Here is a 27,769-nt window from a genome sequence, read left to right as displayed (position 1 = left end):
TTTCCTCAAACTTTCACTGATGTGTTCTACTAACATTGTTGCATTCTCTCAATCCTTATGTTTATGAAGGTGAACTTGTCCTTTAATCTATTCAGTGTAGCAGCAGCATTTTTACATTGTGAGCCAATTGGCAATACTCATAAATCATTAATGTTAAACTGGAAATATTCTAGTGCATTTTGATTTCACAAATTTCACAAAAGCCAAGATTCATGGAATTACAGTGGTGTGAAAGTTTTTTGCCTACACTATGATGTCATTTGGTACCAATGGCAACTTGTGAAAATTTCATGCAACAAATATTTGTGTGCTGGTAAAAGCTCTTTTTATTTTTTGTCAGTGGGCATCATAAGTCTTCTGATATCATTAATCAAGCAACATTTAAAACCTTGATAGATAGCCAGTTATTCTATCAAGGGCCAACTGCTGAAGACAAATAAAGTATGAATGTAAGGATTGGTCAGCAGCGGTTGTTGTTGATGGGCAGTCAGAACTTATTTTGGGCCTAGGTAATTGGACTTGTTCATGTTTTGCAAGGGCATTAGAAACTGGGCTGCCATGATTTCTTTTGTGTTATATTATTTATCATGATTGCAACTTGAGCTTAAATCTTTGCTGAAAGAAGAAAATCATTTAGCACCGAAGCAAGGCTACACAGTGTAACTCATATGGCTGCTTTTGAGAACAAACACATGCAGCAGCAACAACAACAACATAATTTGTATTCATTACTTTTATGACAAATGAGGCTGTCATTCTGTGAGTCTCATTTAAGGGACAAGTCCACCTTCATATACATAAGGATTGAGTGAATGCAACGATGTCGTGCACATCAGTGAAAGTTTGGGGAAAATCGGACAATCCGTTCAAAAGTTATGAATTCTTAAAGTATCTGCGCAGTCACTGCTGGATGAGGAGACTACTACAGTATATGATGTCATATGCGTACTAGGATATAAAGAAAATAAAAAGAGAATTTCACAAAACTTCACTTTTTTAATACAGTGCACATTTCTTTGACTTGTTACTGACATTTAGGGGTAATGATTATTCCCCCTGCCTTCTGAAAGAGAGAAGTCAAGTGTTCTTTTGTTATGCGAGAAAAGTGAAAATATGCTCAATTTTCTTTATTCTTTCTTTATATCGTTGTACACTTGTGACATCACAAGCTATAAATAGTAGTCTTCTCATCCAGCCTTGAGTAAGCAGAAACATCAAAAATTCATAACTTTTGAATGGGTTGTCCAAGTTTTCTCAAACACTTACTGATGTGTTCTAAGTAATATTGCTGCATTCACTCAACCCACATGTCTATGAAGGTGAACTTGTCCTTTAAAAGCCTACAAGTGGGTGGGGGAGTTCCTTGATGCATCTCTGTGGAGGATAGGAGATCTGTTGTTGTTGTTTGTTTTTGTGTGTGTGTGGGTATAAAGTGAGACGAGGACAAATCTTAGGGTTGCAAAAGCTTTATTTTATCTCTGAGCATTATATATTTCATTCTTTCTTATATTTTGTTTGTTATAAAATTCAGTAACCCTAGGAGTGGGTAATTTGCTTGATTGTTGTGTATGTGTTTTCAAAGGCCTTTCTGTTTGTTTGTGAGGATGGTGGGGGAAAAGCACAGGGGATAGCTCAAATTTTCTTGAAATAAAGTTGATCTGATTATTCTTCAATTGTCTTCCCCTTACTCCCTTCAAAATATGCCTGATTCAGGGGCCCACAGTGATGAAGTGTTTGAAGACAACCCAAATCTAAACCATATATGCTTCATGAGCTTTACAAATAACACTTGCGCCCAAAGCAAAAAGCTCAAAATGATGATACACAACTGTAGGTATTAACTCATTAACAAGCGTCTTTGTCGGGGCTGGGAAGGGGGGGGGGGGCACTCCACAGTCACCCTTCCTAGCCCCATTGAAGATTTGTATGTGTGGTCGTCTATTCTTAATTGTAACCCAATCATCAATCCAATTCCTTTGGAGCCTCACCCCAAACTTTCCAACGAAACAATGACTCATAATTTGGGTTGATGAGGTGGTTAATTACCTAACCTCCTGTACGTTACCTCCTCTATGATGAGTTATATTGACACCCAGTCATCTATTACAATCCCTCTCCGCAATCAAGGGGGATTGGAAGTAAGCCAGGAGCGATTGAAGGGGGTTGAATTGTTTTGGAAAAGGGAAAGCAGCCTCACTTTCCCTGTCTGCAGCCACGCTGCTCAGACCCTCAGGATCGATATGGTGTGTGGTTCGAAGCTTTGTTTCCCTGCGCAAGGAGTGTGGCATGGGGATGTCTATCGCTGGAAGGGCTACAGTCAGCCACAGCTCTATCAGAATGTGGTGAGAACATTTTATGTGCATCGTTTTATAGCAGTAAGACTTTCCAGTAGTGCCTGAGCTCCGTTAAATTGATATGGTGGTGTGTGAAATCACTTTATAACGATTATAAGTTGTGGGTTCCCCCCCCCCCTTTGGTGTGAGATCTGCCAAAGACAATATTTGAACATATAGCAGAGCATCAACATTTCAGTAATTGCATTGTAAATGTACTTTACAGATAAGGTTTAGCTTGATGTTTTTTTATTCAAGCCTTTGGAACCACAGTTTGCAGAACTAGATCACAATAAAAATTTTCAAAATGAGTCTCAATTCTTTTAAGTTCATAGCCTATAGGGTAGACCCAACTTCATTTGTCATCATTGTTGACCTGTTAGTTTTGATATCATTACTACTCTGTTATTTTCGTTAATGTTTGTCATAATTTCCTCTTTTCCCACTTTCATGTGGTTGTCGCTATTCCATGAGTTTGACAACGAGCAGACATTTCCTCTTCTCAACATTGATTATATTAAATGTATTCATGATATTTCTAATCTTGTATGCATTGACTTGCAGCCACATAAATGATATCTCCTCAACTGTTCATGTAGGTTGTGAAAATTGTTATATTGTGTTTTTGTTTCTACAAAGCTTTGTGGTTCGAATGACAATGGGAAAAGCAGTGCACACTGAACAAAGAAATATACAGAAACAAATAATTTTATATTAAATATCTTTTATTGATGTAAAATTTACCGTTTCATGTGGGTCCATATCATGATGATTATGCATTTGCACTAGAGTGTAGCTTTTGCATCCAGAGAGAGAACTAGTCAACCTTGCCCAAGTCAAATCTATTGTGATTTAAGAAATAGCTTCAACTTAGAGAAATTTCATCTTAGGCAGTTTGTTCGACTTTAATATGCGAGGTCAACTAAAAGCAAGGTTGACTGTTCGAATTGGTAGATGATAGCTGACACCGAATTTACTTTGATATTACGGCTCTAGGATGAATGTGTTTGCTTTTCTCTGCTTGAAGTATTTGCTGGTTGAAAATGTTACTTATGCATGTCCCGGTACCTCCAATCTTAATGAAGGCTCCCCCCCCCCCCCCCCCCCATCCCCCTTCAAACAGCACATTTATTAAAATGAGACACCTTCCTCACCTGAAAAGTTTCTTGCTCTAACTCTTAATGGGTCAATTCCACGGAAAGGTTGCATTTTATGAAAATCAAACTATTGAATATAGATGATTAATGAAGCTTAATTAGATGATCTGGTATTGTTTACTCAAAGCAGCCTTTCACAACGGATATTTTGATACCTCATTTGTGAACATTGGTGAATGTGGAGTGGAGTTATGTCCGAAAAACCTTCATTTTTCATGAAAATTGCCAATTTTTGCAGAATTTATGTATCATTTCTGATACACTATTATGACCATAATACAGCTTGTGTAATTCTCAGATGGCTTATTTTCTGAATGTTCTTTGGTCAAAGATTGGTTTTATGATGTTCTAGAACTTGTTCCGGCATCAGTAAATATTATTCTCTCAATCTCAAAATGTGGTAGTTGATAGCGTCCCGTAAGTCACGTTTTTGTGTCCCATCAGTCACACTGGTTTTCCCTATCCTGCTACTGTACCAATGAGTAGATATTCATACCACTTGGCTCAGGGTGAGCACCAACCCTTTGCTACATTCAGGAAATATCTTTCCAGAGACTCTGTGTGTAAGAATATTTCAGAACTTACTTTTCCATGTGAAAAACGGTGGTCCTCAAATGTCCCATAAGTCACGACAGCAATTTTTCATTGCTGTACGTAATGCAATGATACTTTTCAAACTAAATATGGTGTTTTCATAAACTGTGATATGATGGATCTAACCATGAACTGAGAAAAATGCATTTGATGCAACTATTTTCTCAAAATACTGGTTTGAAATTGCCAAAAATTGTCACTTTGTCCCATAAGTCACAATGGAATTGACCAATGGCATTATTTACCATTTTCAGATGAAACAAAGACCCAGCTTTAGTGCTTCATATAGTTCTAAAATGTGAGTAATTTTATTCAGGATAATCAGTGTTAAGTATTATAGATACAAAATAGTTACATAGTCTCAACAATAGTTATAATAAAATTGTTTCAAGAATAAACTGTTTACAGTTATGGCTTATTGAGTAAAACAGTGATATCTCCTTATATATTAGGCTTTATTGCAAAATTTTGATGGTAGGATGTTCTGTGATACAACTGACCTACACATGTGCATCAAATGTGATAACTCAAAACATTTTTAGAATGACTGCTCCTGATGGTAAACTTGTCAAGCTGCATGAAAATTTAGATCTCTGCAATTTTATCAGCAAAGAACATAAGGGAGAGTGGGTCTGAACATCCCTTGGCATTTTTATCTTTCTCTTTTTGTTTTTAAAGGTGCTGAGAAAAGTCTGATGCATTCCTTGTGGGGGGGGGGGGGGGGGGGGGTTATAGACCGATCATTAAAACAAACTTTGAATCATCAAGTTGTTTTATGGTGCTGAAAGTGCAGTGTGTTTAAAATTCTGTGCAATGTGAAGTCACCTAAACAAATCATCATCAAAATAAATGGATCCATAAAAAAGAGTCAGTTTATCTTCTTATACTAAGGCCCATACATTGTATATCATCTTTTTTTTTTTTTTTTGCCTAAATATATCCATCTTTGTTCTAATTTAGGTACATAACTTCATGATATTCTAAGTATAAGTAATGTTGAGGAAGTATATCTCTAATAAAGTGACACCTTCCTTCAAATTGGCAGCCCTCGTAAAGGTTAATGTGCCTCACTGTCAATAATGCATCTGGGTGGTTTAGAAATGATACATTTGCATTAATACATATTTTAACCTTTCCTTTACTGATTTTTTTTTTTTTGAACATGATTTTATATGTACATGTATGCCTTCTATTTTTGGTGTCATTAATTTAAAGTATGGTGTGTTCCTAATGAGTGACCAGTCCTTGGAACCACCTGTTCTAGGGCACTGCCTATCGTGATAGCTCTCTTAATCATCTCCCGCATCCCACACCTACTCTGACTCATGCTGTAATGGGGAGGGGGGTGGGGAGAAATAGGAAGAGTCTCCCTTTTCTTTGCTTTAATTAGTAGCCTTTTGGCCTCCGTCCAATGTCATAGAGAGCCAATAGATGATCCTAGTATCTAAATGTGGGGCAGGTAATTGATCCCCGCACAAATCTGTATGATCTGGGACTGGGTGGAAGGAATACGGATCATGTCAAGATCGCTTCTTCCCACTGGAAGAAATCCCCGACATGATTGATGGCTCTGATGGTCACATCAGGAACCGCATTTAAAAGTGTTTCTAGGCCAGAATACTCTTGGTTCCCACAGGAACAAAGTTTGGCATCTACCATGGGCGGGCTGCAAAAGATGACTGATGAGTTTAATAGGTAATGACTGGAAGGCACGTTGTTTCAGAATCAGATGTGTGGCTTTATGCGCTCTTTAGTGATACAAATTAGCCACCATATCAGCACCCACATCTTGGGAGTTCCACCACTACCTCTTCACTCAAATGTTTTGCTTTGAGATTAAAATTAACTTACTCATATAAGTTGACAAGATTATGCTCAATTAATCTACCTAGTTCACTTTCCTATTAAACACCATCAAGTTTAATGTCCAGACAATTCAGTTTTTAAAGAAATAAATGAATTTATGTTGTTACATAACTACATTTTTTACAATATTATACAGTAAACCTCGCTTAAGTCGACATCGCATAAGTCGACAACTCGCTTAAGTCGACATGATAAAAAAGTCCCGATTTTTGCCTTTGTTATTCCTTGAAAATTTCTTCGTCTTAGTCGACATTTATAAGTCGACAACTCGCGTAAGTTGACCTGATTTTTGAGTGCCAACTGAGCTGAAATATGTGTTAATTCCCTCGTCTAAGTTGACATAATTTTTTTCGCTCAAAATCTTATCGCCATTCTCTGAAAAAGAATTGTTTTCCCGCTCCGATTTGCAGCATTTCTACTCTGCAATTCGCTAGTGTACGGCGCGGTAGCGTTCGCGCCAAGCGTCCATTGTCTTGTACGCCGGAATAGAAAGGGCATACACTCATTTACATTGGAGAATTACATGTAGTACCCAAAGCAGTTCACTTTCCCCCTTTTCTTCTCCTCGTTATTCTCAAAAAGCACAAATTTTGTACACCTATAGGTCCTAGCAGAGAATCTTTATCAGAACATGATAGGTTTTTCCATTTATCCGAATATTCTAATGTTAATTATTCCAAAGCGGTATTTAGAAACCTGGGCCCGTTTTTAGAAATTAGTTAAAATGCAACTACATGTAATTAAATGCAACTAAAAATCAAATGCAGGTGTATCAAATCAAATCATATCATATCAAATCAACTTTGCACATGAACGCAAGTGCATTCCTGAAAAAGGCTTGCGTTTGATAATCATATGAAACTAGAAAATAGTTGCACGAACCTGAAACTCAATTGCGTTTAAACGCAACTTTAAAAATCAAATGAAGTCCATCAAAACATGCGCAACGCTGTATTCAAACGCAAGAGCATTGCAGAGAAGACTTGTGATTTTCGTAAGAAACTAGAAACTGCGTTTAAAAGCATCTCTTAACATCTACAGAGGTGCGTTATCATCGAAAAGTCTTGCATTGTTTTTTATTTCGTACGCAAAATTAAAAATTAAACGCAACTCTGAAAATCAAATGCAATTGCAAGTCCATCATATCACATGGAACGCTGAAAAGACTTGCGTTTGATAATCATACGAAACAAGAAAATTGTAGGGAACTTTTTTTTTAAAGTTAATTGCGTTTAAACGCAACTCTAATATTTAATGAAGTCCATCAAAATAATAACGCGCAATGCTGTATTCAAACGCAAGAGCATTGCAGAGAAGACTCACGGTTTTCGTAAGAAACTAGAAACTGCGTTTAAAAGCATCTCTACACATCTACGGAAGTGCATTATTTTTTAAAAGACTCGCATTATTTCGTACGCAAAATTAGAAATTTAACGCAACCCCGAAACTCAAATGCAAGTCCATCAAATCACACAGAACGCTGAAAAGACTTGCGTTTGATAATCATCCGAAACTAGAAAATTGTAAGAAACTTGAACTCAATTGTGTTTAAACGCAATTCTAAAAATCAAATGCAAGTCCATCAAATCACAAGCAACGCTGTATTTAAAATGCAAGAGCGTTTCAGAAAAGACCTGCGGTTTTTGTACGAAACTAGAAACTGCGTTTAAACGCATAAAATTCTATACGGAAGTTTGTTATTGTTTAAAAGACTTGCATTATTTTTTATTTCGTAGCGGAACTTTCGCCGTGACCGAACTTAGTCTGCACTAGCAGGGGAAAGACATCGCAACATTTACACGTTTCAAACTACCGAAACGCATGCTGCTTCACGAAATGTCAATGAAAAAATAGTAGCAAATTATTGTTACAGTTCGCTATGCCGAAGGTTTAAATCTCAGTCCTAAGTTAAATTAGTCCGACGATGGAAAGAGATTTGTTTTTAACGAAGGTTAGTAAACATGTCGTTTTCGGATTAACAAATTTTTCTTCTTCTTTTTATTTCAGACTGGCCCGCGTCGTACAGAGCGGTAATGTTGCGAATCGGAGCGCGAGAACAATTCATTTTCAGTGTATGGCAATAGAAATTTAAGCAAAACAAATATGGCAACTTAGGGAGGGAAAATCACACATCCTATTTCAACTCAGTCGGCACTGAAAAATTATCTCGACAGAATCATATTAATTCACACGCATATCTTTGCAGCAACGCACTTCAATTTAAATCGCAAAGTTGCATGCGATTTGAGGAATATGCGTTTGATTTTTCAAATCAAATTTAAAACGTACAGTGTCTAGAAACGGGCCCAGGTTTCCGGTCCCGCTCGTCTCTCAAAATCTCTCCAGAAATTTGGAAATTGTGCGTTGTCATTACTAATCCGCGCGAGATTTATGCATGAACTAAAACATAATTGTTGCTAATGTCAGTAGGTATGTTTTGGCGGCAAAAGGAGTAAGATCTGGGTAGTGATCCGCATCGTGATCTTACTCTGTGTAAGGGAAATTAGTTTTCATTTATAAGTCGACAAAATGTTGACTTACTCGTAAGTCGACTTTTGCATAAGTCGACATGTTTTTATCAGTCCCGATTATGTTGACTTACGCGAGGTTGACTGTATGTTGTGACAGTCAGTTCACCAAAAGCATTATCTAAGGAATTTCAAGTGACTGCATTAGTTCGCCCAAATTGCATTTGATGCGTTGCCTTTGTATTTCTTCCAAAATCTCTTCCTTTTTAACCCATTCCATACTGAATTCTGAAATCCCATAGACTTAGTACCCAGGCCACCAGGTTCCCATACGGAACAGGTTAAATGCAAATTCTTTAAAAAAGAAAAGAAATGAAGATGCTAGAAGTGTACTGTTGACACAGGCAATGTTCATGTCTTATTTCATTCAAGTCAGTAACAAGTCAATGGAATGTGTCCTTTTTGTGAGAAATTAAATTTTGTGGAATTTTCCTTATATTTTCTTTGAATTGTTGTCCATAATGATGTCATAAACTGAAGGTTAGTCTTCTTTTGTAGCAATGATGGCACCAAAACCTTGAAAATTCATCACTTATGAAGCAATCGTCTGATTTTCCTCAAACTTTCACCAATGTGTCCTACTGATATTGCTGCTTTCACTCGATCCACATTTATATTTGGGCTTCAGTTTCCTTTCAATGGCAAAGTGACAGGTCTGATTACTGAGTAAAATGAACAAAGAAATATAGAAGAATTCTTCAAACAATTTCAATCATATAAGATGTGAAGATGTTGGGTATGTGAATTAACATTCAGCAGACATCACACATTTTTTTTTCCTCTTGAACAAAGAAATATAGAAAGATTGAAAAAGTTCAAACAAATTTATGTATATATATTTTTTAATAAGATAAGATCTGAAGATTTTGGGTATGTGACTTAAACATTCAGCAGAAATCACACAATTTTTTCCCTCTCCATGAGTTTACAGAGCCTTTTGCCCTAATCTTTGTTGAGCTGCCATCTCAGTGACTGCCTGTGGAGAAAATGACAGTGATATCACCTTGGCTCCTGATGCCTAGGGTTTTATTGTTCTATATGTCAGGAGCTGGGTGACGGGAGGGAGTTCCCTTCTTATTAAAGGTCTATCCTCCGAAAAAGATATTTATAATGCTATTCCAAGCATGACTGACTTGGTGGACACTCCCAAATATCCTTGTGTACCCACCTGGTTCCAAAGGGTACTTCTGTTATACTGTGATGAGGCAGGCTCTACTCTTTTGCATTATCAGATTTGGATGGGGGGGGGGGGGGGGGGGAGGAGGGGGTATGGGAACAATTTTTCAAACAGAGCAGAAATGTAACAAACAAAATAAGTGAGTGTTTTCAATGAATGATCTGTATTAATTAGTTACCTGCTGTGTGCCAGGAGGAATATTTATCAAAGATCTTTCTCTACCTCTTCAAGGTGACTCAGAGAAGGTGAACATACTTTCTGCCAACATTTTAAAGGTACTCTTCACCATTGGGAGCAGTGATTTAAAAAAAAACAGAATTTTCGAAATCACATTAGATGCATGTGTAGGTCAGTTGTATTGAACAAGACATCCTACAATGTAAACATTTTGCAATAAGCAGATATCACTATTTTTCACACTAAACCATACTGATAACTGTAGATGGTTTAGTCCAGAAACATTTTTATCATAACTATTGTTCACATTTTTTACATTTCACAATACTTTGCATCAATTATACTGATTCAAATTTTTTCATTTGCTTGTTTCTATCCTTACACTAACTCACATTTTAAAACTATTTTGAAGCACTAAAGCTGACTTTTGTTTCATCTGCAAATGGTAAATTATGCCTTTAAGAATAAAGTTTGTATTAAACACCTTTATATATATATATATTTTTTTTTTTTTCACAGCTGTGTTTGTCAGAATGTTTGACGTGAGAGTGTACGTGGGCTCCTCTTTGGAATAACCCACAGAGAGAGCCAGTGTGTGCATGTCACCCACCTCCTACCTTAGCATGTAAAAATAGGCTGATGTGAGTCTTAACTGGAAGGAGCTATAGCATTACCTGTTGGACAGGAAGAGAATACAAGTCCTTCCAGTCACAAAGGATCTTTAAGGTAAGGACAAATCTGGAAGATTAGATTTTCAGGTGTAACTCGTAGCACTTTGATGTTCCTAACCCAAGTTGGATGCGAATATACTGTAAATCGAGGAATGTTTGCGTGCATTTTAATTTTGCAAGTTTTGCAAGAGCCAAGTTTCGCGAAATTAAAATGCACAGTAAAGATCTTGTCCACACTCTATACATTGAATGTTGGAGGCAACTCGCAAAAAATTGTATGTGCGAGTAAGGCCGTCAGCTCCCATTCGCAAAAATTTCATGCCATGAAAATATTGAGTTTTACAGTATGTGATGGAAATTGCATAAGGGAATGCTGCTTTTCAAAAAAACAAGGTTTTGAAATGGTCCTGACATATTCTCCTTGCACTGAGTTACTATTCATGATTATTTCAAAGTATCAAACATACAGCTGACTGTTTTTTAAGCCTCTGTAGAATTTTTACAATATGCACTTATAGTACCCTATGGGTGGATAATGGAGAGGACCAAATTGAGATTGAAAAAAATGGGTCCATAAAAGCTGAAATGACGCTTTTTATAATAGATTTCATGCCTCCAAACATTGAATTTAGATAGAAGCTGGGTAACTGTCAGAAAAGGCTTACCCCCAAATCAGATGTGTTGCCCCAAAGTGAATAATATTCTTGCCCCCTGAAAAAATCATCCTAAAGGGTGTGACTTTTTTGTGGATTTGTGATGCAAGGTAACATAGATTATATTCAAAGGCAATAATGCAATAATATATACACTACATTATGGGAAGTAATGACAATACGATGCAAGTAGTACTATACAAGTGGATATTTTTGTGTGAGTATTTTTTTTTTTTTTGCGATGAATTTTGCATATTTTCAATTCTACAGAATTAGGACATTAACTTCTGGAACATATGACTTGCTAAAATAGTTGTATACCGGGTACTTTTATTTTCATGCTAGCTTTTGGTTGCGCAAAATGAGTGAAAATATCCACACCGAAAGTTTCTACTTCTACAGTATCTTATTCCTTGTGTTTCTCTTGTGTTTGATGACCCTTACTAATTTTGCTTTTTAAAAGTATATACATGTAGATGTAAGTATTAGAGCATGGATTACTAACAGGAGGTTCCTTTCACACCAACTTTACTTGTTGGTTACCTGCAAATTGAATTTTAGGTGATTCAAAGGGAAGAAATTATTCATGATAAGAGTAATATATTTCCTCACCTACAATTGTACCCTATGAGATGGCAATATGAAGCCCAATAGAAATCATGTGTGCAAAAACGTGGACCACTGACATTGACTAGAGTCTGTTTAAAGCACGTCACCCCCGCAGCATGGATAATGTGGCAGTGTGTCTGCCGATCACTACGCAAACAAATCTGATTGAAGGTGATATGATGCTTGTTATCTTTTTTTTTTCCCTGTGAAATTTTTTGTAAGTGTTTTCATTAGCATCTCAACATGAGTTTATTGGAGAGAGCGTTCAGCCAAAGAAATTCAGCTGGGAGTGTTGCCACTGAAAAACTGCCCGAGTCTGAAAGGGGTATGGCATGGTGCATGATTTGGCATTGATGGGACTGCATACAATAATGTGTGGGTGCAACTATTTCTCACCTAGTGAGTCTATCCAGTGACAGAGATCTCCCACCTGCAGATAATTTACTTTGAAGACGTGCACTAGGATCAGATTTAGCACAGTTCTGTAAACAGTCTTCTAAACTCCAGAGAATTCCCCCAATGAAGTTTCCTAGTATATCAACTTGTTTACCCCTCTGTACATACTGTTTTCATTGAAGTTATGTTAATTGATTTATGTACTATTTCTTCTGAAACCCTGCAAAGCTTCTTAGACAGTCTGTCAATCTTTTTCTGTCTTTCTCAAAATTACAATGCAAAACATTCATCACCTGAATATCAAAAGAAGAAGAAGAAAAAAAAAATCAAACAACCAATTTTTGTGGACAAATTGAACCCAACAACTACAGTTAACTAGTCATAATCATAAACCGGAATAGCATCATGATTTCAAGTTCTTCAATTTTTTTTTTCATTAACTTTGGACAAGTTTGCCTTCATTTCACATATACATGTGGATTATTGAAGTGAATGCAGCAATATCGGTTGAACACACCAGTGAAAGTTTGAGGAAAATTGGATAATTCATTCAAAAGTTGAAAATTTGTAAAGTTTCTGTGCAGTCATTGCTGGATGAGAAGAGTATTACCGTTTGTAATGTCACATGCACATGCACAATATAAGGAAAATTTAAAGAGAATTCCAAGAAATTTCTTTTTTTTTTTGGGGGGGGGGGGAGTAGACATTATTCCCCCTGCCTTTTGAGAGAGGCAGTCAAGTGCTCTTACATTATGCAGGAAAAGTGAACATATGTTGAATTTTCTTTTGTGCAATGAAGAGGCAAATAGTTTGCTCCTGTAAAAGTGGATATTTTCGTGCTTGCTGCTGAGTAAGCTGAATTTCCAATGTGTTTTTATTAAATGCAGAATAAAAACATTACGTAGTGGTACATATGACAAGCAGAAATATTTGCATGCTTCTGGTCGTGTGAAATGAGTGAAAATTTCCACTTGTACTGTATTTAATCAGGAAAATGTTCCCCAAATCTTGGTCTTGTTTGTGAAATAGCATTTAATTTGCAAATTAGCAAGCCATTTTTACGGTAGGGTTGCGTCTCAATCAACCCAAAATTGTCTTGATCCCATCATTCGTAATGCGTGCTGAGCCCACAGAACTGTAAGTAGAGTTCTGTGGCTGAGCGATTCAAGCCATGTAGCTGAGTAATGATGCAAGGCATGAGTGACTTCAAGCTAATTTTGGGCTAATTTCCCAAGTGGGCTGTTTTTAAACTGATGAAGATGTACATTCTTAATAGTGGGACTTCAGGACTTCCTGATATTTCCATGAGGTTAATTTGTGACCGTGGAGAACAGTACCGAAAGGAGGAATGAATATACATGCATGTCACATTCATATTGGAATCAGAGTCAATATTTTCATGTGTTTCTGAATTTGTGAATACCGCCAGAGACCCATGAAGTTCACAAAAATAAAAACCTCACAAAATATTCAGCATAAACAGTATTCTCCTAAACTGCAAAATAGCCTGCAAGTGTAAACTGCGGTCTAATGAAGACATGGTTGACGCCTATTGTGAAACACGTACATGTAGGGATTCAAAGGGGATCTCTATTCATTGGTAAAAGATTTCTAGACGTCAGTGCCATCAGAGCCAATCAGAATCACTCCTGCAGATGAGCCACTCAGCAAAAAAAAAAAGCGAAGTAAGGGTTAAAGGGATCGTATATAGTTTTGGTTGAGACCTAATTTCAGGTTTGTAACATTTTTTTTGTGAGATAATGAGAAACCTCTTATGAAATATGAAAGAGCATGTAATTCCATGAGGAATTCAATGTGTATTTGATGAAAACTGGTTTAGAAATGGCCAAGATATAAAAAAACAGAGCGATTCTTATAAGTGTGGGACCCACACTTTATTGCGATCACTTTGTTTTACTTTGTTTTTGGATATTTCAGTCATTCTAAACCTGATTTTCATCAAATAAACTTTGAATTCCTCTTAAAATGGCATGCTCTGTACTATTTCATAAGTGTTTTCTTGGTACAATGTATCTTGCAAAAAAAGTTAAAAGCCCAATTCTCATCTCCACCAATACTGTACATCCCTTTAAGATTTACTGTGCGTGATGCTGCCTAAGTAATGTCAGCTCAATCTACACGTAGGTTTCCAGTAATCTGGGAAAGCCTCTCTTCAGATGAGGGAATTGTATTTGGAGATATATGTCACAAACTTTGCAAGTGGTCTTGCATTGTTTCTGTGAAAGAATGTCACTTCCAGCTTACTAGTGTCATAATACTTCTTGTTAATAGTGAGCAAAGACACCCCTACAATGATTTCCAAGCAGTGTCACAGAATCAAAATACATGCTGATGTAAGTTGCAGCATATGGGCATTGATGGAATGTAAATTCCTTTGGTTAACTGCCCTCTCAAGGCATACAAAATATGCTGGCACCAAGTGTATACACACCACTATGGTTTCATACCAGCAGGGAAGGATGATTTTCAGGGTAGGACAAACTGTGGAAAAAATCTCCCCAAATTTTGCCCGAGCAGGTTTAGCTGTGACATCACTCCGCATAGCTCTCCACACTAGGCCTGTGCCCTCAGGTGCTCAGGTTCGTGCTTCATATATGCCGAATTATCATTATCATCATTTTGTTTTTGCTGAGTGTATAGGGCAAATAAAATTGATCTTTGCATATCGATCCAAAGATTGATTATTTCCATGGCTGAATGCGGCTTTTTGTCCCTGTTTTTAACAAAAGTTGTTGTTTTTGTATCCCCTCTCAAATTGTTTTTTTTTTTTGGCATCATTATTTTGCAGGATTTTTGTGAAATCATGACAAAAACATGAAACCCTTGTCCAAAGTGATTCAATTATCACTCTTCGTGTTCTAAGAATATCACTATGTAGGTGATAAACAAAGTTATTTTTTGTATCATTGACGTTATTGAAGAAAATTAGTTATTCTAGTGCGTGAACTGTGGTCACTCAAGCGTGTTTGGTCCATTTCTGATATTCAGTAATTGCCAATTAGAAGCCCATCATCTTTGTGCCCCTTTCAGGTGTGTGGCAACATTACTATATGTTTTCACATTGGCTTGGCTCCCGGGTTTGACACTCGTTGGCCTGTGTTCAACACAGAATTTTTAGTCCTGCAAATGTGATCACTGTGACCTGCAAGCTGTATAAACCACTGCTTTCTTGATTTGCAAGTTTCAGTCTGTGAGCTGTGTCAAAATCATCTATTTTTTTAGCACAAAAATAATTTAAAACAAGACGAGGCTCATGTTAAGCCTGTATGTTGAGACACGCAATGAAAGGTATCTATTATCAAGTTCTAGATCAAAATGATGCTCTGACTCTCATTTTGTTACACAACATTTTGTTAGTGTTAAATTCAGACGCATAAATCCACTTTCTACAGTTTGGATATAATTTTTTTGTGTGTCTGAACACTCTGATAGTCACTTGACGGGGTGAAGAATTGCATATTACTTGTGGTTACATAATACAAACTGATAATTGAATATATCACCTCTTTCATGCTTCATATTCACACTTTCGACACGTCTAGACATCTCTGCCAGGTAGAGACATTAGCTGAACGCTGGAATAGTAATGCCGTGAATGAAAGTAACTCTGACGCGATTGTTTTCCCGCAAAGTAAGGCATTTGTTTTCATAGCCTCTTTTGTTGTTGTTTTGTTTTTTCATTCACTATTGAAAAAGGACGATTCAGAATAGCTCTGTACTTGAACCTTCCCAACCACCACTTCCTCCTAAAGCGGCGCAAGGGCCTGCTGAAGGGTAGTGCCATGGACATTGAACCCTCTTTTTTCCCTTCCATTCTGAAGTCCATGTATTCCTTGGGGAGTAGATCCCTTCTTGATAGACATTATTTCCCTTGTTTTTTGATCTATTATCATTCCTTCTCGAGAGACATCATTTCCTTTTTTTTTTTCTTTTTCTTTTTTGATCTGTTATCATCACTGATAACAGCTAGTGCCATTGCTGGCAGAATTCCATTACGCTACAAGCTTGTTCTAGCATCAGACAAATTCAAAATCACTCAAGATGCCATGAGTATTCAGTGACAAGACGGTATTAATCCCAGAAGGAAATCAAAAATGTTTAGGATACCCATTGTTGCTATGCAATATGAAAAAGTGTTCCAAAAGAGACATTTTTTTGTGTGATATATTATACAGGAATTGCATGTTGTATCATGTTATTACAAATTAGAGTTCAGTGTTGTGAGGTTTCTTCATGTACATGTAGTTTGCAAATACCCTATCAGTAATTGCTAAATACCTAAGCAATACTTAAATACTTTTATAGCATGTAGAGCAGGGTAAACAGGAAAAGCACCTTGAAAACTACAACAACAACAACATATCATTGGAAAAGATGTTAAAATACAAGCAATTCACATACCAGATATGGAATGACACACTTGTCTATGACTAGGACAATCATTTTGAGGTTTATGAGGATAGCAACCATTGACCGACTGACAACCAGTCATACATAGAGTACTTTGTTTTGCTCCCCAATTTGAACGTCCATGTTCCACTTTACCATTTTTATTTGTCAAGGGAGCATCTGTTAATTTACCTGATGAAGTGGTGGTTATGGGAAGACTACAACAGTTAGTGATGTCACAGTGCAATTGTTGGTCAAAGAAATAAAGAAAGTATACAGACAAATCAGCATGATCTTAATTTTTCTAGCAACATGAAAGAGCATTTGACTACCTCTTCCAGAAAGCAAGGGAAATATTACCCTTATGTCAGTAACAAGTCGTGAATGGATGTAACGTAACAAGTTATGTCAGTAACAAGTTGAGAATGCACAGGAGTACTTTTCATTAAAGATTGTTCGCAAAATCATTTCTATTGATTCTTTTTATCTTTACATTACAATTGAATGTAGATCACGATAGTTAATGTTTTTTGTGTCACATTGAATTGAATATATTTTTGAAACCTGCTTATTGCGGGTGTGTTAGAACAGTCCTAATGAAGCGGTACAATTTTGCTTCATGTATTTCTTTACAAAACCATATTAATGACCTTTTTTTTCCCTCTCTCTCTCTCCGTCTGTCTCTGGCTGAAATTTCATAGGTGGATACCATGTTTTACTCAAAGAAGCAGAGTAGAAAGTGGATTTTGTTCACAGCGCTTGGGTGCCTCATTTATTACATACTGTATACGCTATAATTTTCGCGTACATAAATTTTCGCGAATTGCCGATGTCACACATTTTCGCGAGTGGTTAAATTCGCGATTGGGGGACCAGAGAAAATATGAAGTGGCAAAGAAAGTGTGAATTTTCAACTTACTAGCATATAAGATTAAGAATGATACTAGTTATGCACTGCATGAAAAAGACTTGCCAAACTCTGCGAACTAGTAAGTTAGAATTCAACATTTTTGAAGTGGAAAGTCTATTGCGCTAGATTTCTGACGAGTGGTCCCCTTGCGATAATGGATTGGCTCTCTACAGTATTCGTAAGTAGACGTGGACGTGCGTAAACAAGCTTAGCCAGTAGTGCCAGTATGGTCTGTTCGGTAAGCCGTGACATGGTATTCTAGTACTGAAATGTTCGTATCATCAAGGCAAGGGATTCATTTTGGAAGGTAATATTTTCGCGTGTTGTTAATTTCGCGAATAGCTCTCGACTCGCGAAATTCGCGAAAATAAAACCCCCGCGAAATATATAGCGTATACAGTATATGTTTATTCTTTGAATCTGCCTCTATAATAATGTCCCAGGATAATCAAGTAAGACACAATGATGTCAGTTGATGTATAAAAACCATCTGACGCAACTCAAATGCTGCTCCTATTTGTTTTACTGTTCTGTTTTCACATGGTTTAAGAGAGAGGAAAAAAAATATCGGAAGGGAAAATCTATCTGTGCATGCAATATCAGAAGGTGATTCAGATGGTTGCTTGTTTGTTAATGTTTTTGCCACCAGTGGTAATTTAAATGTTAATGAATTTGCTGTGATTTCTTTTAATACAGCATCCAAACCTTTCCTTCAGTTCATACCTGGCTTTTTCCTCGTTCATAGAATTTCAATTCAAACAGCTCTGAGCAGAATTGTTTGAAGTAATTAATGGCGTAACAAATAAACTAGTCTTCTCTCTCTCTCTCTCTGTCTTTACCAAAACAGCTGTGAATCCATTACAATGGGTTTTCAAAGTCTCGTAATATTCAAACCTGTTTTGCAAGTGTAATCACAAGATACATGTAGATTGATGCAAAACAACGACATTGAAGTTAATGGTTCCCCATACAGTTATTTGTTGTTGTTTTTAAGGAGACGTTAACCATAGATAATTGTTTGAATCTTTCCTCTGTCTTTTCCAGGGGACTGGATACAAGCGCAACAGGTCACTGGTCAAGGTTTCATCATTTGCCAATCTCTTGTCACCTGTATCTTCGGTCAAGAAGGTCGGGCAAGCTCTCCAGGTATGTCCACTCCAAGGAGAAATTTCATATAGTCTTGAATTTTCGCAGTGAAGTTCTATTATCCTTTCCTGGCAATTCTTTTGCAATTATTATTGACAGCAGCAGGTAAGAGTGTATGGATAGTTATGTCAACTTTTTTTTTTTTTTTGGCAGAAACTTGTTTCCCCAACAGTTTTCAGGGATTTTTTTTTCTTTTCTTTTTGAGATGAAAACACAGAGCTGATCTGATTGATGGGGTTCAGAAAGCCTTTGTGAAAACCACAAATTTGTGCTTTCCGAAACAGGTTTCAGCCAAAACCGTATTTGTAGAAGCGAGATAAACGCAAAGCTGTACTGCACACACTGTATATAGCAGCACAAATGCAGCTGCAAGGTGACAAGGCCAGTTTTCGTGTTGGCGATGAGTTCATAAATGCAGCGCATTTTGGGTGGCGTCTGCAAAGGACTTTGGAAACGACTTTTGATAGTGGATATGGAGAGCCGTTTCAAACTGAGGAAAGATGATAAACGCAGCCTGTGTTAATAGGAATCATGAAAAGGGGTGATACGGCCGGCAGAAATCAGTAGAGGATGTTTGAGAAATGACTGTTTATATCAAGAAGCATTATTGTCCCAGCATGAGTTGATCAAAACTACCTCCAGCAAGCATACTTGACACTAGCTTCGTTTGTTCAGAATTTCCACATACCCGACGAGCTATCTTACGCATGCAGCTGTGCAAGCAATGCAAAAATATATCATACAGTCAAGGAAAAACTGAACATAGGCCTATCCTACTGGGTACTTGCAAGAAAAGGTTGAGGGGTGAAGTAAAGGTTGACAGGCAAACTAAAAGTTGCCATCTCACTTATTCTGTGCTCAGAAGTGTTCCATTATTCACTCCTTAGCAGACCTAGGTGACGAGCTTACATTCAAAACATCATCCTCTACAGAAGAGCCAGTTATGCAGTATTAAAAGTGAAAGCTCATGATGCTAGAAATGCTGCAACATTGAAAAAAAAAAAATTGTGGCTTTATGGTGAAAGTTTCCAGGCAACTGTGTCATAAGCCAGAAAAATCTCACACCACACTGGGGAATCTCTGATCATTGCATACACTAATACGATGCTCTGACTGTCATTTCGTTATACATTGTTTCATTAGTCAGCGTTCAGATGTATTAATTCATTGTCTAGCTATACCGTTCTGGTATAGCTATACCGTTTCAGTATAAATTTTTTGCATCTGAACACCCTGCAAGAGGGAGAAGAGCATAAAGTTACACGCTTTTGATGATCATCTCGAGTCAGGTCGGTAACGGTGCCAAACTGAAGATTAATTACCAAACGTGAGATGTCTCTACACTGCCTTTGGCTGTAGCCTCATTTTGTGGTCATTACTGAAAAAAGCCTGTGGCTGCTACGATATTTCAAGGTGAGCCACCTTGTTATCAATCAAGTCACACGTGTCCCTCTCTGTTTGACAAAAGCAGTAAGTGACATCACTATATAAATCACATTTTTACATGATCTACAAAAGGGAATGATGTCTTGTCTACACTATAATGCGTTAGATTCTAATGGCAAATCGCAAAAATCTAATGCCACAAAAAAGGCCGTCGACTCCAATTCAATTTTATGCTGTGGTGAACAGATCTTGCTTTACAGTACCCATGCATGATACATGTATCCGTGTACATTCAGACAAGGCATGACTTTCCAATTACACACAACTCACCACTGTTTACAAACATTTGACTTTTGAGATTAAATGCTGAAGTACATGCCTTCAAATAACAGGATATTTCTGGTGATCACAGCTAAAGTTTGCACACTTCCTCAGGGTTACTATCTCACAAATCCAGTAAGTGATTGCTTCATTGCCAATAAAAGTCATTGTTCGGCCATTAATTCATGTGTAGAGGCAGTGGTCCATTAGGGCCAGGGAATCTTTGCAAATATCTCCAGCAGCTGTGTGATGTGACAATACAATGTGGATTTATTTCTTTATCATTATTATTATTATTATTATTATTATTATTTTGCTCCTCAGGAACCAATGAAGGACAGGATATCCTCTTTTAAAGCCAAATCTAAAGAAGCTACCCTAGATAAATAAGGCCATGTGATTACTGCTACTATAGGCCTACACATGCAGTTTTCCTGCATCATAACAATTTACAAAGTGTTGAAAGATAATTGCATAATGATTCACATACATGTACTACATTGTAGCGGTTAACAAATAGAAAGTGAAAACAGTGTGACGTATTCAAAACATTTAATGGTCGTATTGTGCACTCCTGTGCATTGCTGATGAGGCAGTTTGCGTCACTATATACTGTATTGGTTGGCAAGCTGTGTACACAAGGAGCATTTTTAGCATCCTTGCCTTCACATCAGATACGCCAGGGCATTAAATAGATAGTATGAAGTCAAGACTTTTACTCCTAACACATATTTGCTATTCACCAGTCTGAGGAGGATGTGTACAGTGAAGAGTGTGACATGTTGTATGTGACCCTGCATCACAAAACCAACAAAAAGTCACCAGACATGGATTTTTAGTTTAGGGGCAGATTCTGAAAGAGCAGACTCTCAGCTTTAAAAGGATGTATAATTTTATTTGAACGGACTCTCCTAACCAAATATTTGGGAAAAGGCACATACTCTAGAATAAAGTGTGAAGTGAGAAAAGAGGCTCTGAAGTAAAAGGGTCTATTCAAGCACTTTAATGTTTACCAAGCTGTGCTAGCTGTGCGATGAATGGGACAAAAAACAGGATGTAAACCACTGGAGCAAGACCAATGACAGGATTATTGGATTAAGCTGAAATTGAGCATGCTCTACCAACACATTCTGTTCAGGATTATCGACAACTTTCAAAGAATTAGCATTGTCCTTTCAAAAGTTATTAGAATTGAAAGTGAAGATTATGCAAAAGATTTTCAAGAAATGAAAAGGGGCCTCTGAGACATACCCGATCACAATTCTCTCTCTCAAATTAAAAAAAAAAAAGTGGTAAAGAAAACTGCTGAAAACACACTTTCCCATTCATATTATGATCCAAAAGTAATGAATAATGTACAGGAATAGCTCTTTCAGAAAATATGAAAAACTCAAGATTGAATAGGCTAATCTGTACCCCCTTTTTTTTTAGTCCTGGTAAAATCAAGGAGTGTGACTTTTTGTTGGTTTTGTGATGCACTGTCACAAACAGTGAAAGTGATGGCAATAACTGGTAGACCTGCAAAAATGAAAACATCCATTTTACAATGAGGATCCTTCACAAATGTCCTGTCCCTCCACCTTGCAGTGCTGATGTGCGCAGGTTTGCACAACACAAATATTTTCCGGTCTCTCTTGAACCACTCACGTCACAGGTAGTCTTGTTTTTCACGGGGACACCGTAAACACCCGTAGTGTGACGGACGACAAAAGAAAAGAGACGATTTAAAGATGGAAATGGTTCTCTTGCCCAATAGCACATTTTAGTAACAAAACAATGCTTCTCAGATTGTTTCTCTTCTTACTATTCAAGCAAGTGTGTCAGAAAACTTTGAACATGCGTCAGTCTGAGGATCTTTTTAGTTGATTTAGTTTGCACCGTGATATAATTGATGCAAAAAAAGTGTGAAATTGTGACCAGAAGAACAAAAGCAGGTAAAAAAAAAAAAAAAAATTGAGGGGAGAGATAGACACACACAAAAATAAGGAAAAGGGACCCACTTTGACTGATATACACATATCATTATGTATCTTCAAGATCTGCAAAAAAATATTCTTTTCAAACAGATGTTCACTTGCATGTCTGTCATCCGTCCATTGGAGATACTTGGCAGCATGCATATTTCCTGCAAGATTTGTATTCACAATCAAGTCTTCATGCTTGAATGCATGCAAATGACCTTGCCAGGGACAAGAAAGTTCACATTTCACAAGAATGAGGAACCACAAGTGCCAAGTTTGCAAATGAAAATATATATATATTTTTGTTCATCATATAGAGTTGAACAATACAGCAACACGAAAATGAAACAATGCATATAAATCAGTGTTGCAAATTGAGAAAAGTAATTGACAATGGTTGACATAAGATCTACACTTTAGATTTAGTCTGTGGACTTAGGCAAGCATGAAATACACCTAGAAACATACAATGTACTTTGCCCGTGTGTATGTCTACTGTCATTGTAACTTGTGTCAATTAAAATGTAATGTTGTGAAATGTAATATTTGTAATTATTGAACTGCCCAATATTCTATATGAACTTTGTGTTAGGCTGCATTTATCTAAAAATTTTCTGAGGCAGAATCACGATCCTAAACGCGTTTGAGGCATTTTCATGGGTTAGATAAACGCAACCGTGTTTTCAAACGCGTTTAGGAACGCCGTTTTGAAACGCCTTTCAAAGGGCGTTTTGAAACATGTTTGAGACCACGATCGCCGTTCTATGAGTAGATAAGCGCAATGCCGTTTTGAAACGCATTTATATCTCAAGGTCAAATCCCAGCTGTTTCCGGTTGTGCTCTCTGCCCATTATTTGTGTGTGACTGATGAGGCAGGTTTGGTGGTTGCAGTTGACCTTTACTTCCTAGGTCGAACGGCACAAAGTAGCTGCTCAGTGACAACACTCGAATCGCAATTGTATGATGGTTAGATGAATGCGGCACCCCGAGAATCGCGTTTCAAACCTCGTTTGCAAACACCGTTCAAAACACGTTTGGAAACGTGATTCTCTCTCTAAAGTTAGATAAACGCAGCCTTAGATGTATGGTTATGGTTTGTTTTTTTCCAGATATTTTCTCTATTTCATGATGTAGATCTGCAATTTAGAGAGAGAGGTAAGAGATAGATAGACAGATATATGAAATACATTGTGTGTGTTTGTGTACTGGCTGTGTATTTAGCTGGCCAGAAGATTGTGTTTCAACAATAGAAATAGCTATATTGTTGATATTATTGATCTGTCACAGATCCATAACGAGTATCGATACAAAAGTCATCACCACATGTCTATGCCATGATCATAGATGCCGTGCAGCATAGTGGATATGATGTCAAATGCAAGGAGAGAAAAGGGCACCAGACGGGCTGGTAATGTCAAAAGCAAGAAGCAAAAAACAAATAAACAAACCCCAAAAAGTCATGATTAGAATCATCATCTCTTCCTCAAGAAGGAAGGGAGGGTAATAAAAAAAAAAGGCAGAATTAGAATTTTCATAGTACTTAAGAAGGGAGGGAGGGTAATTATAAACTTATTTTGCACTCAAACAACGAATCTGTGAAGTCATACATGTAGTTATGCACGTAAATGTCTTCTCAACTAAAGTTCATGTGTCCCTTTTGCAATCCTGAAAAATATAATTTTTTCATAAGGTGGTATATTGTAGAGGTAGATACAGTTCACTAGTTCAGACCTTTCCTCAGAATGATAAGATTGGAAACTTCTTTATGATGAAGGGGGAAACAATACTAATCCAGCTGTTATTCTCAGTTTAAGAAGGGAGAGTATTCTCAAGTGACATGGGCTTGGTTTGTCATTTCTTTTTTACCTAAGTTTTGTGGTTTATTACAGTAAGATTTCAGATTTTTTTTTTTTTTTTTGAGAGAGAGAGATTATTCTTCAACCATTCAATATTTCCTGACCTTAATGCAAAAGGGATTAAATAAATAATCTTATATGATTGTGTTCTTATACAAAGTAATACACAAGAAATAGTGTCCTCGAAACTAGCGCTAGTACACTTTTATTCCGAAGAAAATTGGTGATGCATGTTTGGTATAATTTGTCAGTGAGAATTCACCACTTTTTAATTCTTAGAAACAATAAGCGGCAATGTTTCACTGGTGCCCACTCTGTAATATCTGCAACCAAAATGAAACCTGTCTCAAATTTGTTTTGAAATTATACCTAACATGGTTATAATTGTACCTATGAATATATAGACTGTTCATTTATCTCTGTATTCAGGGGCGGATCCAGGAATTTCAGAAAGGGGGAGGGGTACAAAATAAAGAAATAAAGGGGAGGGGACACCTGGTGTGTCCCCTCCTGGATTTGCCACTGGTATTATACAGCAGCATGTAGCAATGTTGTCACCTTCTAAATGATTTTTCTTATATTCACATGATTAATGTTTGTACTTTTAACCCGTATTCGCCGATCTACAGGATATCCCATAGTTTGCACAAATGCTGCAAATGGCGATCTACAGGATAATTCTTAGCAGAAATGGCTTGGACAATGACATTATTTATAGAGCTTATTATAGCCTGTTAACTCTGACCTGATATCCCACAGTCCTTTGCATCACCTCCTATTTTCATTTGGATTTGTATTCACTTTTGAGATTTACAATACAGGCTGCTGACAGAATAGGTCTACATCTATGTGAGATCAAACACTGCTGTACACATATGTATAGGTCTACTTTATTGTAGTCCCATCCATAGTGTTTATGACACACTAGTCCGCAGAGCGCAAATCTATTAAGTTTTTATTTGATATTTTTTTCATATAAATATACCATACTATAAGTTATATACCATCGGAAAGCTTGCAGGATGAAGATTTTAAACTTGATAATTGTTTTTCTGTATAAAGATTTAAAAATTGATAATTGTCTTTCTTTATAAGGGCTATCGATATTTTTCGTTAGAGGTTTCTTTTTAATTTAGCGTTCATTATTCGTAGATATGTAAATAATTTGTAAATACTGAAATCACATGACGTCACATAATTCAAGACAAGACGATGATTTACATCTTATATGAAAGACCATTACTTTCTATTTCCATTGTAGTTTTCCATAGTTTTTGTTGAGCCCACCGGAGGTGAGGGGAGACTAAGGACTCGCCTGTGGTGTCTGTCCGTCCGTCGTCCGTCCGTAACGCTACAAAAACTTGAATAACTCTCTACTGAGGACTTCAATTTCTATCAAACTTGGAGGGAAGAGTGGTTATGCAAAATAACACATTTTACCAAATGTGAAGTTCATCACAAGGTCAAAGGTCATAGACAGGGGTCAACAAACTTTTAGGGCCCAATGTTAAGATTTTACGGTGCGTTTTATTATGGCTCATAACTTTTGATCCATATGTCCGTTTGTGACCAAATTTGGCTGGTAAATGTCCCTTGCGGAGTTGAAGGTCAAAGGTCATAGGCGGGGTCAATGAACTTCCAGTAGTTAGAAAAACAATAATTTCTTCTACGTGAATGGGCGAGACACATTTTGGCACTTACCTTGTGCTAACATTGATAACTTCTTAGTGCCATTCAAAAATCAAGTGCACATATTGTCAGAAAGCATGTGAGTGCTGTGCTTACATTGTACTTCCAGCTACAGCCGTACATAAGAGAAGTTTTTTATTTAGCTTTCTTTTAGACACTACAATTTCATTCACTGCTTAAGGTCATATAGGTATAATCTTGGTACCCTGCATGGGCTCAAACTTCAATTTATGTTTTCAAGAGCATTGACGGTGCTTGGCAAGGCATTGGTTTCCTGTAGTGGTCTTGTTGATTCTTCCTGTGATTGTTCCTGCAGTGAATCACAATATGGTGTTACACTCTCACGGAACCAAAAATACATGACTAGTCATTTGGGGAATGTTCTTGAGTCGCTACCTGCTATCAAAAATGAAACAGCCCACAAATCATCCTGTATAGAGTAGATTTATCATAACACAGGAGAGGGCTGTGTTGAGATGTGTCTTCAATGCTTGATGATATATCAATGATCAGCATATTTATCAATCACTATGTTTATGGAGTACTGTAAAAGTGGAAATTTTCGCGGTGTTGAAATTTTTGCTCATTTCGCGCAACTAGAAACTAGCGCGAAAATAAAAGCACATGAATATTTTTGCTTGCCATATGTCCCTGTGTGTGATGTCTTGATTCCGCGGAATTAACAACACGCGAAACTCTTCTTACCGGGCCAAGTGCAAAAATTAGTCGCGTGAAAATATCCTCTTTTACAGTACTGTAAAACCATAAATTTTTGTGTGACCAAAACTTTCCACAAATTATGATAATAATAATAATAATAATAATAATAATAATAATAATAATAATAATAATAATAATAATAATAATAATAATAATAATAATAATAATAATAATGCCAGAAGTACTCTTAAAGCGCTCATTCTACCTAAAAAGATACTCATGGCGCTGTAGAACAGAGTGCATTAGATGTATGCATCCTGTTGCGACAGAGTATCACAGAAGATATAAGAACAACAAACAAAAAATATAAAATATGTACATATACAGGTAATAGCATTCGAGGACCTAAGATTGGCTGTAAGTAAAATGCACGCAAAAGTATTTCTCTGAGACACACTGCATTGAGTACCAGGGGCAATTCACAAAAGTTTAATGATGCAAAAAAGGCCATCAGCTCCAATTCACAAAAGTTTCATGCCACAAATGTTTCTGGTTATAAATTACAGTAGTCAAGTCCAGTGACAAAGCAATGAGACCTGTTCGAAGGTTGGAAGGTTGCTGACACACATACGGCTGTACACAGGTGTAGGAATATACTGGTACACACACATGCACACACACACGCAGACCAAGGGCTTACTAGTTGTACCACAGGCAAATGTTGTACATGCCATGTTTTAATTGTTTCTAAGAAACATTGTTTTGATAGCTTTCCCTTCATTCTTCATGGTGGAGTCAGCAATTATCATGTGAAACATAAATTGATTGTGTTGTTCTGTTGGAACGCTCTGCCTACACATGTATGATAGGTCCTGTTTACCTTCAGGAGTAGTGATTTTAAAAAGTGTTCAAGATATCACATTTGATGCACATGTGTACAGTTTTATCACAAAATATCCTATGATATAAAACTTTCTCAATAAAGCCTAAAATATGAAAGGAGATATCACTGTTTTTCTCAATTATTAAAACATAACTGTAGATGGTTTTGTCTGGAAACATTTTTGTTATAACTACAGTGTATTGCTTACATTTTTTATATCTAACAATACTTGACATCAATTATACTGATTCAAATTTTCACATTGTTTGTTTCTATCCCTAACTCACATTTTAGAACTATTTTGAAGCACTAATGTTGGGTTTTTGTTTCATCTGCAAATGCTAAATTATGCTTTTAAGGCTGATTCCAGCAATATTAGAATGTCA

General features: G+C 36.8%; 1 protein-coding gene across 1 annotated transcript in view; it reads left to right on the top strand.

Annotated features, from left to right (window-relative positions):
* The window catches only part of LOC139743729 (uncharacterized), a 37,747-nt gene extending 19,069 nt beyond the window's left edge, over window positions 1–18,678 (top strand). The window contains exon 5 of the mRNA XM_071654180.1: window positions 18,526–18,678. Coding sequence (XP_071510281.1) covers window positions 18,526–18,678 — 153 coding nt within the window. The remainder of the gene's footprint in view (window positions 1–18,525) is intronic.
* The last annotated feature ends 9,091 nt before the right edge of the window (window positions 18,679–27,769 follow it).

The sequence above is a fragment of the Diadema antillarum genome, unplaced genomic scaffold, assembly GCF_040938485.1.
Source record: "Diadema antillarum isolate AM-2024a unplaced genomic scaffold, OU_Dant_1.0 seq00001104_RagTag, whole genome shotgun sequence".
Lineage (NCBI taxonomy): Eukaryota > Metazoa > Echinodermata > Echinoidea > Diadematoida > Diadematidae > Diadema > Diadema antillarum.
Note: the sequence above shows the minus strand (reverse complement) of the source record. Positions and strands in the feature narration are given on the sequence as shown.